Here is a 16,409-nt window from a genome sequence, read left to right on the forward strand (position 1 = left end):
ATACCCAGTGTGCGGCCACAGTGGCTGAAACTGCTAAGGGCTGCAAATAGCCAAACCAAATTCCTATGAGACTTTCAGAAGGGGGATGCACGAGAAACAGATGATGAAGGCAGGGAGGGCGGCAGAAGTGGGCAGCTGGGGTGGGTGCCCGGCTGTGTACTCTCCAGAACCTTCTGACTCAAGAACTATGCAAATGCATGACACTTCAAAAGCTTGGACCTATTGAAGCCCTGGACTTATTAACCTAGCTCCAGTTAACTGAGCTACTAGACTGTCTCCTGAAGTGTGGCCTGACAGAAGTTTGTGGAACAAAATCCCCAGAGTCTGACATTCCTAGACCAGATGAAACAAGTTGGGCTAGCTCTATAAGGGTACATAGGCTCTACCAGGCTGCAGTTCCTCTCTCTGCCTGTAGGTGGCCATAGAAACCTGCTTGGTCTCAGCAACCCCCTGTGGAGACTGGGGGGCCCAAGCAAAGAAACAGGCAGGTATGGCGGGTAACATAAAATAGAAACGGAATTTATTTCTCTGGAAGAAGCAGATATCCATAGCTGGGGCAGAAACTTTGGCAACAGAGGCTGATGGGAACACATCGAACAGCAACAGGGGCAGAGCAGGGGTCAAACAGGAAAGTACTGGTGCCCCTGGGGCCTTGGGCCCTGGACCCTGCCAGAGAAGAACCTGGCGCCATTCCTCTGCTTCTGAGCCACTTGGGGCTGCTTCCAGGTATAAGGTCCCGAGAGCAGCCAACACGCAAGTTCACAGTGAAGCCACAGGTCACACTGTCCAACATTCCAAATGCCTACAGGGGCTCCCTGGAAAAGGGTCCAGCCCAGAGCAGGGCCTGCTGGATGCCGGCCTACCCTTATTCTGTGCGGCCAACACATCCTTCTGGCCCAAGTCAAGCCTGGCTTCCTCAGTCAGTCCCCTAGGGCAGACCCAGGCACGCTAGCCACGAGCCCAGCTTTGGCGTGGAGGCAGAGGCAGGTCACACGGGGGCCGAGTTTCCCATCCTGCCTTCACAGGGCTCCTTCCCACCTCTTGCTTGGGGCACTGAGGGCCGAGTCGAGGTGTGCAGAACGAACGGCGCCTGGTGGGTGAGCCAGTGAGGTGGGCAGGGTGGGGCTCCAGCCTCTGCTGCCTCGTCTGCCTCACTGTCCTGGCTGCAGCAGGCGGGCACCTCCCAACCGTGCCCCACAGGCAGGTTCAAGTGCTTCCTTCAGGGCAGACCCTTGCTCTCCAACAGCGGTCAGCGTCTGAAAGATGGGCAACAACCAAAAAGCTCGTACACCAACACGGCCCAAATGGGAAATTCAGGGCACCACGGAAAACCCTGCGTGTTAGAACTTACTCTCAAGTGTCTTTCTTGATCAACTCTGACTTAAGGAAATAGTACTACTATGTACTAGAGAATGCAACAGGAAGCCCAAGCATGTTGAGATGCAAATTAGGGACAACCACCAGCAGACAAGCTTAGTGACTGGCGCGTGTGGGAGGCAGAGCCCTCTCCACTGTGTTTCTGATTGTCTCTGGTTAGAGACAAAGTTGTGCAGCCTAAGAGCAGCCCAGGCCGGCAGGCCCCAAGGCGCCTGCCTCCCGGCACCCAGTGCACTTGCTTTCCGGATTAAAAGTGGGCTCCACCCTGCCTGCTTTGCCACTTTGGGGCTGGATAAAGGTTTCAAGTAACAGTAATCTGTATGCTTCGTTTTACATGAGCACACATATATTAACTAGTAAGAGATTGTTTTGGATGTATACTCCTCCAAAAAGCATTAACATTAACATACATGGAAAAGGCATGAGACAGTGAGCATGTGTGTGTGAGGGTGAGTGTGTTTGTGTGTGTGAGAGGGTGAGCGTGTTTGTGTGTGTGTGAGAGAGGGTGAGTGTGTGTGTAAGAGAGAGGGTGAGTGTGTGTGTGTGAGAGGGTGAGCATGTGTGTGTGTGAGAGAGAGGGTGAGCTTGTGTGTGTGAGGGTGAGTGTGTGTGTGAGAGGGTGAGCGCGTGTGTGTGAGAGAGAGGGTGAGCATGTGTGTGTGTGTGAGAGGGTGAGCGTGTGTGTGTGTGAGAGGGTGAGCGTGTGTGTGTATGTGAGAGGGTGAGCGTGTGTGTGTATGTGAGAGGGTGAGCGTGTGTGTGTGTGTGTGAGAGGGTGGAGCGGGTTTGTGTGAGGAGAGGGTGAGCGTGTGTGGTATGTGTGTGAGAGGGTGAGTGAGCATGTTTGTGTGTGAATACAGGCGTGCACGTGCCACAGCGGGTATGCAGAGGTCAGGGACAACCTCAGGGGCTGGCGCTTGCCTTTCTCCTGCTTTTCTGCTACTGTATGCCAGGCTAGATGGCCTTTAAATCTCTGGGGGTTATTCTGTCCCTGCCTCCCATCTCTCCCGTAGAGCAATGGGATTACAAAGGCTCAAGCTGCGTTCACATTTTACACTCAGGCTGGCATGCTTGGACATCAGACAACGTCTGCACTGAACCGCCCTTCTCCTCAGTGCTAAGTGGCACGTCATCAGCAATACGATAAAAGAGGGAAGAAATACTTGGTTAAACAGTCAGGACTAAAATGTTGCATCGTGAAGCACTTGGGCAGCTGAGAGGAGCTTGGGAAGCCAGCTGCCTCCACCCCAGGCCCAGGGTGCCTCTTTCACTCATCCGTTCATGATAAAAACCAAGTGTCTAAAAAGCCAGGGTGAATTCATAGTTCTTCTCCAGCCAAACGGCCTGTCTCTGGGGCCCTGCACCTGCTCTCTCTCCTACCAGCTGGGGGCTCCCTGCCAATGCGTGGCCCTTCAGGAGGCAGGCAAGCTTTTCCTCGAGTGGTGCACGCCAAGGGTAGTGCTCCTGGGAGAGGGAGCTGGGGCAGTGTGCGACTCACTCACTTGTGGTGGGCAGGGCCACAGGAACCCAGCAGGTGGCAGCCAGCTTGCTCCAGGTCCCAGTCGAACATCTCTAGCACTTTGTGGCACTCCACCCGCGGCCGAAGACCCAGCCCAAAGAGCTGCTCCACCTGAGGGGCCAAGGGTAGCGGTGCCATGAGAGATACTGGAGCACCAAACCAGAGCCAGGCGCAGGGCTCAGGGCCAGAGGGGAGGGTCAGGTGCAGTAGAAGCAGCTTCCAGGGCCCCTGGACGCCAGAGCAGGCAGGCAGTGTGGTACCTTCAGATACTGGGCAGCCCTCTGCACACTCCAGTTGTGGCTCTGCAGGGCCGCCTGGCACTCCTCTGTGGTCACCCCATGCACCATGGCCTGCAGCTGGGCATACCCACCCATCAGCACCACTTGGGCCCATTCCTCTGGGTCCCTCAGACCCCTGCCCTTCACCTTCAAGTGGGCCTGGTACTTACCATCTGGACCTTGTCTGCTGGCCGTGCAGCCTCTTGCCCATCCCCCGGGCAGCCCCTCTGTGGCAGCCGAGCAGTGGCCCTCAGGGCTGGTGGCCGAGCCCCTGGGTTGCTGTTATTGGTGGAGAAGTTGGCCTTTGGGTCTGGGGCAGCCTGAGGCATAGGTCGAACAGTGGCAGTGGGGGCAGCAGGGGCTGGGGTACTAGGTGGGGGCAGCAGCAGGGGCACAGGCAGGGAGGCTGGCTCGTCAGGGCTCTGGGCCTCCCGAAGGAAGCGCTGATAGCGCTCCAGGTAAGCAGGGCGCTCCGGCAGCAGGTAGTAATGAGTGCTGCTCACCTTCCTGCCATCGCGGACGATGGGCAGGATACAGGGCCCAGCCCGTGGGCCGGGAGCCTGAATCACTTGTGGCGTGGCATACTTAGGGTCTGAGGCAAAGCTTTGGGTGGTGGGCATGGTCTTCCCGGGTGAGCTAGAGAGCCGGTGCGGTAACGGTGAGCTGCCAGGTGGCACCAGGGGGCTCGGGGTCCTGGAGCCTTGAGGGGACAGGGGTTCCCGGGGAGGCACTCGGGGAGGGGAGGCAGGTCCAGGCCACCGGCTTGTCTCTTCCTCACCTGAGGGAGCTGGAGACAGCTCCACACGTGGACGTGTGGGCCGAGGGGGGATAGGTACCCGGGGTGGCACCTGGGGCTTGTCGTCACCTCCCGGGGTCGGGGAGGGGGTCAGCTGGCCAGTCGGGACCTGTAGCTGCCGCATACACTCCTGCTGCAATGCCTGGAAAATCTCTGCAGTCTGGGCCGAGCTGGGCGGCTTGCTGCCGCCCTGAGGTGGAAGGAACAGGTTGTCCTCCAGGGCAGGGGGCAGCTGGGCCTGCTCAGGCACAAAGGCATAATTGGTCTCGCCCTGGCTTGGCCCAGCAGGGGGCCCTGCACCCACTAAAGTGCTGTTGATAGAGCAGACCTCAACGTCATCCTCATCTTGGGCCACATCATCATAGGCAGGGGGCGGGGGCAGCGGGCGCGCGTCCCAGTCCACTACAGGTGTGGGATGTAGAGGTCGTGGCAGCGCCCGTGTGGGGCTCTGTGGTGGGGTCTTGTCCAGCAAGGAGCAGGCATCCATGGCCAACTGTGCCAATGAGGGCGCACAGGGCCGGGGGGTTGGGACCACAGGCTCCTCGCCAAAGTCAATGAGTGTGACCTCGCGCCCACTGCTGCGGCCTGCCTTGGTGCCTGGCACTCGGGCCGAAGGCTTTGCTAGCCACAGTCCTCGGGGCAGGGCTGGCTTCCTCAGGCCCAGCCTCTTGAAGTCGCTGCACAAAGGGTCTTGGTCCTCACTCACAGGGTCATATGTTGGTTCTGTGATTAAAAAAAAAAAAAAGGGAGACCCCAACAGGGAGACAGTCTCAGGTATGAATGGGAACAAGGAAAGGTAGGATGAGCAAAAATAAAAGCCAAGTATCCCCAACTACGCACTGTCAACTCCCCTATAGGTTAGCCTCTGCACCATGAGCATACCTGTCCCTACTCAAACAGGACAGAACCAGCTGTCTGCCTTCAGGCCTCAACACCCAACTCACACCTGTCTCTGACATTCCCTCCATAACACAAGAGCCGTGAGCTCCTAGCTCAGGGCCTGGTTAGTAACCCTCACTCCACCCTGTTGCGGCACACCATTAGAGCAGGCATGGGCCAACAGGAACCTCCCTCGGAGGACAGAGCTCCTGACAGCCACCACGACACCCCAGACACAACCTCTGCAGGTCTGAAAGTGTAAGGCTGGCTGAGCCGCAGCAGGACCACACATCTCTGAGGGTGCAGATGGGGGCGGCAGGCCTGCCTGGCCAGTTCAGCAGCAAAAGCTCACAGCACACAGCCACCTCCCCGCCCACAGGCCAGCCACTGGGCTCTGTACCTTCCAGGAGAGGAGCAGAGAGAGGAGAGAGGGGGGCGGGGGCCCAGGCACCCCGAGCAGCCCCACTTACTCTGAGTGAAGATGGCGGGCTGAGGTGGGCGAGGCGGAGGCTCCCCTGTGAGAAAGGCCACGCGGACAGGGGAGGCAGCAAAGGAGGGTGAGCAAGCAGGGCAGGGATGAGGTGGGAGAGAGCCAGGCAGAGGGAAGAGTTGAGATGAGAAAGGGAGGGGAAGGGAGGGGGGGGGAGAGAGGTGAACAGGAGTGAGAAAATGTACTAACCCAACTCGGGATGGGAGGCGGGAGGGATGGGAGGCAGGATGGAACAATGGTGTTCCAGAATGACAGGCACAGGATCTGGGAGGTGGAGGGGGCCCCTGGCTGAGCTGGAGCCCAGAGTAGGGTGTGGGGCGTTTGCTCGGGAGAGAAGAGATGATTAAGGCAAGTAAGGGAAGCCAGGATCTGAACAGCCTGGTGAGGAGGGGGGGGCGGAGCTGAGGCTACAGGGCCTGTGTGGGCCAACCCAACGATACCCACCTCTGCGGATACAGCTGCCTCTCTTCTCCCACCCCACGCTCGCCAGAGCCAGGGATCCAGCTGTCCCACCTGCTGCTCTGACCCAACTGCCCCCAGAGTAGAACAGCAGGCTCAGGGTGGCTTAGGGCAGTGACCTCCTCTAGGTAGCCAGTGAATTGGGAATGCCAGGGAATAGAAGGGCTCTTACTTTTCACCCTTCCTAGATGCTGGGTGGGGCGGGAGGTGCTCAGTTCCACACTCAGCAGGTCAGGAGGGTCCATGGGGTTTCCCAGATACAGCCTGTGGAGAGACCCAGGTGGGAAGGTGGAGCAATAGCAGAGGCCTCCGGCAGATGGATGCTGGGTCCCTCCCCCATGGCCAGGCCAAAACCAAAGCAAAACAAAAAACCTTCCTGAGTGTTTAGAGGACCACGCAAAGACTAAGACGTATCTTAGAGGAAGCTGAGTCACAAGGTTCCCAGACTCCTGGATCTGTATCGATCATCGTCTACCGGAGGTGGCTCCCAAGGGGGACGGCACACCTGACCCAGGCTGAAAACCCTCTTTGCGGACTCCAGCACCTTACAAGGGCAAAGCCGGTCCCTGACAACCCCGGCAGCACCCCGACCCATGCAGGCTTCTACCTGCTGGCATGTGCTTGTTCTTCAGACCCCCTGGGAGACTGAACTGAGAGAAGCACCTGCTGCCAGCCCTAGAAGGGTGGGCAGGAAGCAGCTTCCTGATGAACCACAGGAAATGGGGAGGAGGCTGAGCTGCCGGGTGGGCACCCCGCTCACCCAAGCACCACACTCACTGCCAATATCTGGGATCTGGGACTTAGTCACTGGAGCTGATTAAAGCCTGGAAGAATGAGGCTGGGCTGGCTGAGGCACAGGAGTGGGACAGAGAGCGCAGACCGCCCGCCCGCCCCTGACTGTCACAGAACCTTACCTGGTTCCTGGGAGGCAGAGGGCCTGAGCAGAGCCCTCTAAGGGCCTGCCGTGCTGGAGTGTGGGGTGTAGGAAAAAAAAGGCCTATTTTACCACACCTCGAGGTGGATGGATAGCAGGGAGCTAACAGAGCTGACCTGGGGTAGCTAAAGAACCGTGAAGTGTCTAACCCTGTATTTTCCCCAGATGGCTCCCAGTGATGTCACCCTTCACCTAAAGGAGACTGCGAACCTCCCCACCCCTCACCCCCGCCCCACACAGAGTGACTCTGGGATAGACAGGAGGGACACTGCTCCCTAAGATCCCCCCACCCAGGCCTGTGCCCACTTCTGGGAAGGAAACTCCCTCCTTTCTAGACCTGTACAGACATGAGACCTGACTTCATAGGCTCAGAGCTCCAGAACTCTGAACCCCCTGAAGGAAAATGCCACTGGGAAGCAGGTGTCTCGAGAGAACTGCTTCTGAAGTGTCTCCCCGTGTGCCAGAGATGGTGCCTTCTCTGATGGGTGACAGGGGACTTTTTAGAAGGTGGTGCCTCCTCTGAATGGGTGAAGGGACTTTTTAGCAAGTAAAAACGAGTCCATCCTTGGGATTTCCTGGCCTTGGTTTTACTTACATTGGAAAACTACGCAGACAGAGCTGTTCTGCCCCACAGATATGGCAGGGGTGCTGGGGAAAAGAGACCGCTGGGGCTCACCGAGGAGCATCCTGGCCTCCCCTTGGCACTCACAGCCTCCCCGGCACCTACACCTTGTCCACCCCACCTCCAAATGCCACTCACATCTGCTAGCTGGGATTCTAGCACAAAAGAAGCTAAGAGGAAAGACATGAGTAAGACACGCAGAGACGGCCACAGGAGGATGTAAGGCTGAGAACCTGCAGCAGGGACCCAGGGCAGAGAAGACCTCTGCCTACTCATGACTCACAGCTACACAGCTGTTCCGCAGTAAAAGCTGCAGCACCTCCCCTCTGCAGAGAGAGCATGCAGTGCTGGGTCTGACCCACACGCCCTGCAGACCAGAGTTCAGGCGGCGGCGATCCCAAGGAAAAGGGCAACTGTCGTACATAAAGGCAAGTAGAAACAGCACAGAACAGAAACGTATGTGGCTCAAGTGTCACACCAAAGGAAGGAGCCGAGGACAGGTGACAAATAAGCCAGGGATGGGGAAAGTTCGCATCAGTGCCCCTGCGGTTGGTCGTGAGAGAGAAAAGCAGTGACTACAGGAAGAGTATGAACAGGCGCAGCTGGAGGGCCGCCCCTGTAGGGCTTGGGTTAGGAAACCAGAGTGTGTAAGCGTCAAAAGTGTGGTGACACCTTCTGCAGGTGACCTACAGCCAAGGAGCAAAGGCAGTCTCACAGCCCAACAGCTTTCCACTTTAGGAAAAACTGAAACCGGGGCCTTTCATGATGGACCTCACTTGGTTGGAAAAAGGCCAACAAGGTAAGACTTTGACCGTTCCTGGCCTTGGGAAAGACTCTGGGATGCTCTTTGCTGACTCCTGGCATGGTTTTGCTTTAAGCAGCACGGGAATTCAGAGCACACTTACAGCCTTCTGTCACCAGTAACAGACAGCACCATCTCTGGAACCTATGAGAGCTTGTGCGTGGTGTGGTGAGGTGCCGCTAATCTCAGGAGCCCAGGACCAGGTCAGGTTGGTATCTCTGTCCAGGTACTCACTCATCAATCCTGTCAGGGAATCCCCAGCAGTGGCGGGGGTCACTGTCGCCATGCCCGGTGTGAATGAAGCTATTCTGTAGAGGCTGGCTAATGTCCTGGGCTGACAGGCCGGCCACGGAGGTCACTACGTTTCGAGGGAAGGGTCCCACACACAGCGTCCGGGTGTTCTGTCCACGCCACCAGTAGTTCTCAGCCCTGTATGACAGAGAAAACCCTGTGAATACAAGGTATGGGATACAAGTGACCCCAGGCAAAGGGACCCTTCTCATACCAAGGTCCCTACTTATGGAAGTTGACTACCATGGCAAAGGGTGAACACTGAAGATAAGACCTCAAGATCAGGCCGCCCAACAGTCTACTGTGTCCAACAACAACCCTGCAACCTGCCACTCCCTGAAGAGGGCCTGGCTATTTGCTCAGTCTTACCCTAAGCTCCTCTGGGTAGGTCGGGTAGCTTTTCCTACAGTCTACAAACAAGGAAATGAGTTCCAACAAGTGTCATACATGACTAACCTATTTACCAGAATGGTTGCCACAGACCCAGGATTCAAATCGATCGTGTCTGCAAAACCAATGCACGCTCACCATACACCTGTTTCCTTCCTCCAATGGAGGCCTGCCTTGGTCTTGGGGCCACTAGATCCTCTCCTCAGCAGGTTCCAGAGATTTTAAATGATACAGCAACCAAAGGGAGCCCTATGAGTTTAAGACCATGCCTTCCAATTACTATTCAGCCCTTACATGCGGATCTTCAAGATGTAGGAGCACATGGAGACACAGGTCTTCTCTCCCCTGGGGCCTGGCACCACCAGGAGCAAACCCGTGTCTGACCCAGTCTAAGCCCAGGCTGAGGCCTACAAAGCACGCAAACAAGTGGAAAAGAACAGAGCTCTCTCTGGACACTCCAGATGCCCCAAAGCTGACTGCTGACGCCGCTGCGTCTCATCTGCTGCTCATACCTGAAGATGTAGACAGAGTCCGGGTCAAGGTATCAGTGCTGACAGTCACGTCACGCTGCTGGGACATATCCACACCACCACTGCCTGCCCTGCCTGCCCGCCCTGTGTCCTCGCTGTCACATCATCTGTCCCAGAGCCAGAAGGGCCTCCTGCGAAGCAGCACAGCAGAGGGGCTGGGGAGGTGCCGTGCACGGCCACAGCTGCCTTCTGGTCACCAAGGCTGTCCGCTGGCCCACCACTAGCCACAGTCACCCTGTGATTACTCCTTGCCTTCGGGGCAGGAAGGGCAGGGAAGGAAGGAAGAAGAGAGGACAACTCCCTGAGAAGGAACAAGCTCATCTGAAAATAGCAGAGCCATCCCTAGGAGAGAAAGGTCCTTAACAGAGAAACACAGGGCAGCAGTGCCTGCCCAGCACCCTGGGCTGTCCTCCCAACAACAGCAGCTCCTCCGCAAGGCAGCCCCTCCCTTCCCTGGCTGCTAGCCCTAGACTCTACCCACCTCCTGAGGTGTTCTTTAACTCAGCAGAGGTAGAAATGTTACCCAAACACTCTGCTCACAACACACACAATCCTACCTTGTCCCTTCCAAGGGCAAAGACTCAGTGCCTTCCACCCCTCCTACCACAGGAAGCAGAGGCTGTAGGGCAGGCCAGACCAAGAACCTCTGCCCCCACCCAATAGCACTTCTGAAGAAACACACAAAAGGGCAGTCAGCCATCCTACCCTCCAAGTAAAACACCTGAGAAAGTCCCATCATCATTTGTATCCCCAAGTCTATTTTTACTTTTTAGGTGTTTTTGTTTGTTTTTGGACAGGGTCTCTCTATGTAATCCTAACTGTCCTGGAATTCACTCTGTAGATCATGCTGGCCTCGAACTCAGAGAGATCCTCCTGTCTCTGTCTCCCAAGTGCTAGGACTAAAGGTATGTGCCACCATGCTCTGCATACCTCCAAATCTAGACAGAATACTTAGGTGTCTTCTATCTGCCCCATACCCTGAGAAGGACTGCACTTAGAGTCTGAGCACTGGGACAAATTGCATTCTAGAGTTGGAATTAGGAAACATTGATGACAGCTTTAGAAAAGGGAAATCCAAAGAAGACAGGTAAGAGCCAGAGGAAGAGAGAGCCTTGCGGACAAACCAAATCCAAAGAGACCATGTACCTGGCGACATGGAGACACTCAGCAAACAAACAGAGCAATCCAGGGTGTGGAGGCAGAGGAAAGCTCTGGTAACCACAGACACACAGGCCCACACCCAAGTGCCCCTCACCCCCCACCTCCTGAGCAGCTCCAGGGACCACGAAAGAACTGGCAACTCAGAGGGACGTGTGCTAGGAGCAGAACCATCAGCTGCGGCAGTACTAGCAGCTGAAGCCAGTGGGAGCCTGGGGCACAAGGGCAGGACAGAGTGCACCAGGACAACCTCCCAGGAAGAGACACGCCCTGGCCCCTCCCGCAGCCTGCTTTGCTCCCCGTGACCCAGGGCACACTTTCAGAGACACACAGGAAGCTGCTGTGTTGCCCCAGGAACACAGGCTTCAACTGAAGTAGAGACAGACAGGTGAAGACTTGAGGCTCCAGGAGCACAACAGGGAGTTGGGTCCCGGGCTTTCTGGCTCCAGGAATGGTTAGAGGTCAACAGAATTCTAGCATTAAGGCTCTGCCAGGTACCTCCAAGGAGGTCTCCTGCCCACCCTCAAATCTTCCTGTCTCAGACTACTTCCAGAGTACTGCCTCTCAGAGCCCTTACTTGCCCCTCAGGTCCAAACCCACCCATGGTTCCTTCCTGCCCCCGTGACTCCCTAGCAGTGGTTTTCTTTCTTCTATCACCACCCTCTCCCATTCTCTGCAACCTACCAGAACGTCATTCCTGTTCCAAGAATGGAACACGAGAGAGCCCTGGCCTGTGGCAGTGGGACAGGGGCCACAGTGGACACAGGTAAATCTAACACACCCAGCTGCAGGGCCCACTCCGGTGACTCAGGCTGGGACTCACCCTACTCACCAGCCCTGGTAGCCCCCCCCCCCCATAGGCATCTATCCAGCTCTGAGTCAGCAAGAGGAGCACGGTGAAATCTCCCTTCGCTTCACTTTTCTTCCTGGTTCTCAACACTAACCACAGTGCTAAAGCAAAGACGCCCCACCCCCAGCCAGTTCCTCAGACACTGGGGATCAGATGATTGGAGGTAGACCAGCACAGGGTAGGGCCAGGGCAGGGGCTGCAACTAGAATCTTGGGGGATGCAGGAAGGAGGCTGATTCAAGGGATACTATGGGTCGGCTACAACAGGAGTTTCAAGTACGGAAGACACACAGCAGTCCTCACCAAGAAGACCTGGAAATGGAGAGGGGCAGGAGGTCCAGGCAGTGGATGGAGGGAGTCCCGAGACTGGGGAACCCTGGGAAGCTCTACAGGATTGATAGGGGGTGCCTGCTTGGGGGTCTGAAAGGTACCAAGTTGAGTATCAAATTCCTATGCAGCTAGGCAAGGCAGGTCACACTCACAACCCAGTACTTGGGAAGAGAGGCATCAGGAGAAGACGTTTAAGGCCAGCCTGAGCTACATGAGACCTTCTCTCAAGAAAGTGGAATCAGGGGAAGAATCCTATGCTGGAGGCACCAGAGGAGAAGAACCAGAAACACTCGGGATTCTGGTGCTGGCCTCCAGCTCTGAGGCCAAGCTGGGCTTGGCTGCAGCCTAACCCTGGCACAAAGGCAGTTTGGCCCTAATACAACCAGAGCTGGAGCCTAGTGGGAAAGGGCAGCTGGGTCAGAAGGGAAAACCCATCGGAGCCGTTCTTAGTAGCGTTAGGTCCGTCACCGACACTGCCCACCCCTGCCTTCCTGCTGCCACGGGACTCATGGAGGCCGAAGGAGCCTGTTTATGTTCCTCTCAATCCTGGGCCCCAGGGTAGGCCACTGCCCTACCTTCCCTCGATGACAGTGATGACATCATTCATCTGGATGTGCAGCTTGTCTGGCTCCTCAAAGTCCTGAAGGGCACGCATGTCAGTAGGCTGAGCCTGGGGGCAGAAACAGGTTACTATTTAGTCCAGGCTAAGCCTCCGACTACCCGCTGCTTGTACTCCCAGCCACTGTAGGCACACCTGCCCCTCACCTCCAGCAGGAAGTCCCGAAGGGCCACAAAGGTGGGTCTGTCCTCTGGCTTGTGGGCCCAGCACTGGACCATGACATTATAGATGTCCTGGGGGCAGTCCTCAGGCCGGGGCAGGCGCTCCCCTTCCTTGTCAATCTTATGCAGGATCTGGCGGCCAGGACGTGCAGAGGTTAGGGGCAGTAGACTCTCACCCTCTCACCTTCTACCTTTCCCTGACCTCACCTGCAGCTGATGGCGCTGCCTCGTGTGCCTGCCCACCACAGCACAAGTCCTAGGGAGGCTCCGTCCCCAGGGCCCGGGACTCAACTCTCATCCATGTCCTCCCACCCCCATCCCTGTCCTGTGACATTCTCAACAGCCCTTCTCTTGGCTAAGCTCTCAGAGAGGCCATGTCAACACAGAGCGAGCATCTGAGAGATGAGAGTCTATCAGAAAAGAATCAGGGCCAACAAGGTGGAGACCCCACCCCTAGGCTCCTCACCTGGCTGCCATTGAGGCCAATCCAGGGCTCCTGGCCATATGTGAACATCTCCCACAGTGTGACCCCAAACATCCAGGTGTCACTGGCATGAGAGAAGGTCCGTGTCTTCAGGCTCTCAGGAGCACACCTAACAAAAGACAACGGTCAAAGGGAAGGCTTCTTGGGGACTACTACCTACTACCCACTTTGGCTACCTCTGGCTCTAGGAAACCCTATGATCTAAGCAAAGGACCAGTCCAACCAGGGTCCAAGGCAGGCCAGGGACCACCACAACATGCAGGTGGATGCATTAGTCACGGCCTTCAAGATGCTACAGAATCTATTCCCACCTGCCGCCAGCTTGACCTAAACACATCCATTGACCATCCTTGCCTGGCTACTCTCCCTATGTTTTACATTTAACAGCAAGTCCTCCAGGAAGCCTTTTAGTACCCTACCAAGTACCAAGCCCTTTGGATCTCAAGAGCAGTTACTCTTGTACCTTCCAGGATCCCCCTGGAGAATTCCCTGAATGGACGTACAAACACGTAAGTACATAAGAAAGGCACCCCTGGCCTAGAACAGATAAGGACAGACCAGGGCAGACACAGTCCTGTGGTGGGTAAGAGTCCCCAGAAGTCTGTGTGTCTTCTGAGACTGGGGTGGAGCTCAGGCCCTACAGGCCGGCAGCACCTGCCCCTCACCAGGCAAAGGGCACCTTGCGATGTTCTTGCATGACATAGTGGTCATCGTTCTGGGGTAGAGCTCGCATCAGTCCAAAGTCCCCAATCTTGACCAGGTCACGGGTAGCCAACAGCAGATTTCGAGCAGCCAGGTCCCGGTGAATGAAGCGCTTGGACTCCAGGTAACCCATGCCCTCAGCCACCTGCACAGCGTAGCGGCTCAGAGTCCCCAGGAGGAAATGACCTTGGTGCTTACGTAGCCGGTCCAACAGAGATCCCAGGGGTGCCAGTTCTGTCACCTGAGGTCAGACACAAGACAGAGAATGGATCTGTAGATCTCTGTCCGTCTCTGAGAGGCAAGGCTTCCAGTCTCTTTCTGGAAGTCTGCCATAGCCACACTCAATGCTCCTCCCTAACCTGTCTGCTGGAAGCTACCATGAATCCTACAGCTTCCCAGGCCTGTTCCTCCAGCCACCCCTGAACCTCAGATGCAGACAGAAGCCCTCAAAGAGGCTCACACTAGATATTCCAAAGACCAGCTCCAGTTAAAGGCCGGCCATTCCTATGGGCACATCTCCTTGTCAGTGAGCACTAGAAAATCTAGAAGTGACAGGACTCGGCAAGACCTGGGTAAACCCCTTCTCCACACGTGTGGCAGACTACAGCAGGCAGAAGGGAGTGCACATCTGGGGACCCAGACCCTGCAGGTTGACCTCTGACCCTCCCTCCCACCTGAGCACTCACCATCTTCATGGGTGGTGTGAGTACTACGCCATACAAGCGAATAAGGTTTCGGTGGTCAAGTGAATGCATGGCATTCACCTCCCGGATGAAGTCGTCCATGGCCTCTGGCTGACTCAGCACATCGGGCTTCAGGCACTTCACGGCCACACTCACCTGCCAGCACACGGTTATCAGAGGTCAGACCTTCCATGGTCCCCAACACTTCACTAACTGCTCCTTCTATCTCAGCGCACAGACCCTTGTCTCGGACCTGTTCACCTGAGTGGATAAGCATGTCACCAGTTTACATACTATGTCCCTGGCATGGGGACAGCAGCTGACTGACCTCTAAATGAGAGCCTCCTCTCTCTAGGAAAATTCCCAAGTAAGCAGTGACTGTAAGGTAAGAGATGAGCAGTCTAAAGACAGAACAGTAATGTGTTTGCAACAGCAGCCTCCCTGGCAAAGGGGATGCATCTTAAAAGAACCCAACCAAACGCCTGCAGGGTGAGGGTGGAGGGAAAGCAGCTTGCAGCTCTGCTTCAGTCAAGCAAGGGAACTACAGACCACTGTGCTTAGTTAACCCTGAACATGGCCGGAAGGTGAGCTCACCGTCTTCCCTGCAGGGGCATCCCACTCGCCTCTGCGCACCACACCAAAGGAGCCGTCTCCCAGCTTCTCCAGGAGGCGCAGGTCCTTCTCCCCAATGAGGCAGGTGAGGCTCTGCAGGGTCCCCTCCCCTGCCAGGCCCCCTGGGGTAGGTGAAGGCTTCCGGAAGGTGCTCTGAGAGTGATGGGAAGGGAACTCAGCCTCCAGCCGCTTTCCACTGAACACCTGTTTGAAAGCAGCCAGGAGCCAGATGGAACCGAGGGCCCCAGAACCCCTCAGCTCCACCCCACTGGTAAGCCTCAGACAGCTCCTGGCTTTGTCAAGCTGCCCAGGGGGAGCCTTTAAAGGCCCACACTTCCCCTTAGTATATACCCTAACTGGGAACCCACAGTTGAAGCCTCGGGGTAGATAAAATGCAGCTTGTGGCTGAAGTCACTCCCACCCGGTCTCTGAAGACAGAGATAATATAAAGTCCTCTAGGTACACCCAGCCCCCCACCCCGGTCTCCAGCTCCTCCCCACCCTACCCTTTCCTTCATGAACCTCTTACCCATCATACACTCTTGCCCCCAGCACACAGAGAGCGTAGAAGCCTGAGGGGCCCTCTAAACGCTTCCCTGTCCATTTTTAGCCCTGGCCCCTTCTCTGGGTTAACCATTTGGTGCTGTCTGTCTCTACCCTCCCTGGGGAGTCGGCTGCCCTTCATCCTGCCCAGGGGAGAAGATAATTTTAGTCTGAGTTGAACCATGGGGTGTGTGTGTGTGTGTGTGTGTGTGTGTGTGTGTGTGTGTGTGTGTGTGTGTGTGTGTGTGTGTGTGTGTGGTGCAGATGAAGCCAGTCTTTACTGGAGAAGGGCCTGGGAAGACAGCTGGGTTTCTGGAGGGGCGCCTAGAGTCAGAGGCTGAGAAAAAAGGAAGACTAGAGGGTCTCTGAGGCCTATTTTTGAGAAGGAACGGGTCAAAGGTCAAAAGACAGGAAAAGAAAGACTGAGAAGACCTGGCCATGGTAGTCTGACTTGACCACCTCTGCTGGGGCAGCCAAAGCTCTAGCTCCAGGCTGCAGACTCTCACCTCCCTAAAGGTTGGCCAGCCTTACCTGCTGTGCTAAAGGGTCACTCAAATCTGGGGATGTCTTTTTGGACTCTGTCCCTTGCTCCCAGTAACTAGTTCCTAATATTTGCCAATAATATTCAGCTTATAAGGTCTACCTCAGCCATTGCACCCAGGAGGGACCCTTCCCACAGCCCTGCAAGGTAATCTGGATAATTAGGCCAATGCTAGCTTACTGAAGACATGACAATTTGGAGAGGGTCACTGATCACCCAAGGAGCCTACTATGAGTTGGGTATAGATCCAAAAATCCCACACTGATTTTCTTTTCTACCGCCAATCAGCCCAGCACACTCATCCTTTGCTAAAACCTGGGCAAAGGACCAGGACTGTGTCCCCAGAAAAGGCCACAGGCTC

The 16,409-nt window shown here is 56.1% G+C and overlaps 1 protein-coding gene across 18 annotated transcripts in view; it reads right to left on the reverse strand.

Moving 5' to 3' along the window:
* Positions 1-503: 503 nt before the first annotated feature.
* Tnk2 (tyrosine kinase non receptor 2) overlaps positions 504-16,409 on the reverse strand; it is a 40,008-nt gene continuing 24,102 nt past the window's right edge. For 6 of the 18 annotated variants that reach the window (XM_021228044.2, XM_021228045.2, XM_021228043.2 and 3 more), the window contains 13 exons: positions 14,948-15,169; positions 14,357-14,509; positions 13,634-13,911; positions 12,951-13,077; positions 12,470-12,616; positions 12,280-12,374; positions 8,391-8,585; positions 5,971-6,062; positions 5,320-5,364; positions 3,345-4,693; positions 3,157-3,252; positions 2,880-3,007; positions 504-1,256 (listed from right to left, as the gene is read on the reverse strand). In XM_021228044.2, the coding sequence (XP_021083703.1) occupies positions 1,250-1,256; positions 2,880-3,007; positions 3,157-3,252; positions 3,345-4,693; positions 5,320-5,364; positions 5,971-6,062; positions 8,391-8,585; positions 12,280-12,374; positions 12,470-12,616; positions 12,951-13,077; positions 13,634-13,911; positions 14,357-14,509; positions 14,948-15,169 (2,934 nt within the window). In that variant the 3' untranslated portion in view covers positions 504-1,249. Of the gene's footprint in view, positions 1,257-2,875; positions 3,008-3,156; positions 3,253-3,344; positions 4,694-5,319; positions 5,365-5,970; positions 6,063-8,390; positions 8,586-12,279; positions 12,375-12,469; positions 12,617-12,950; positions 13,078-13,633; positions 13,912-14,356; positions 14,510-14,947; positions 15,170-16,409 lie in introns of those variants that run through there. The other 12 variants (XM_040750913.1, XM_005071551.4, XM_040750915.1 and 9 more) reach the window with 8 other exon arrangements.

The sequence above is a fragment of the Mesocricetus auratus genome, unplaced genomic scaffold (assembly GCF_017639785.1).
Source record: "Mesocricetus auratus isolate SY011 unplaced genomic scaffold, BCM_Maur_2.0 Super-Scaffold_100008, whole genome shotgun sequence".
Taxonomy (NCBI): Eukaryota; Metazoa; Chordata; class Mammalia; order Rodentia; family Cricetidae; genus Mesocricetus; species Mesocricetus auratus.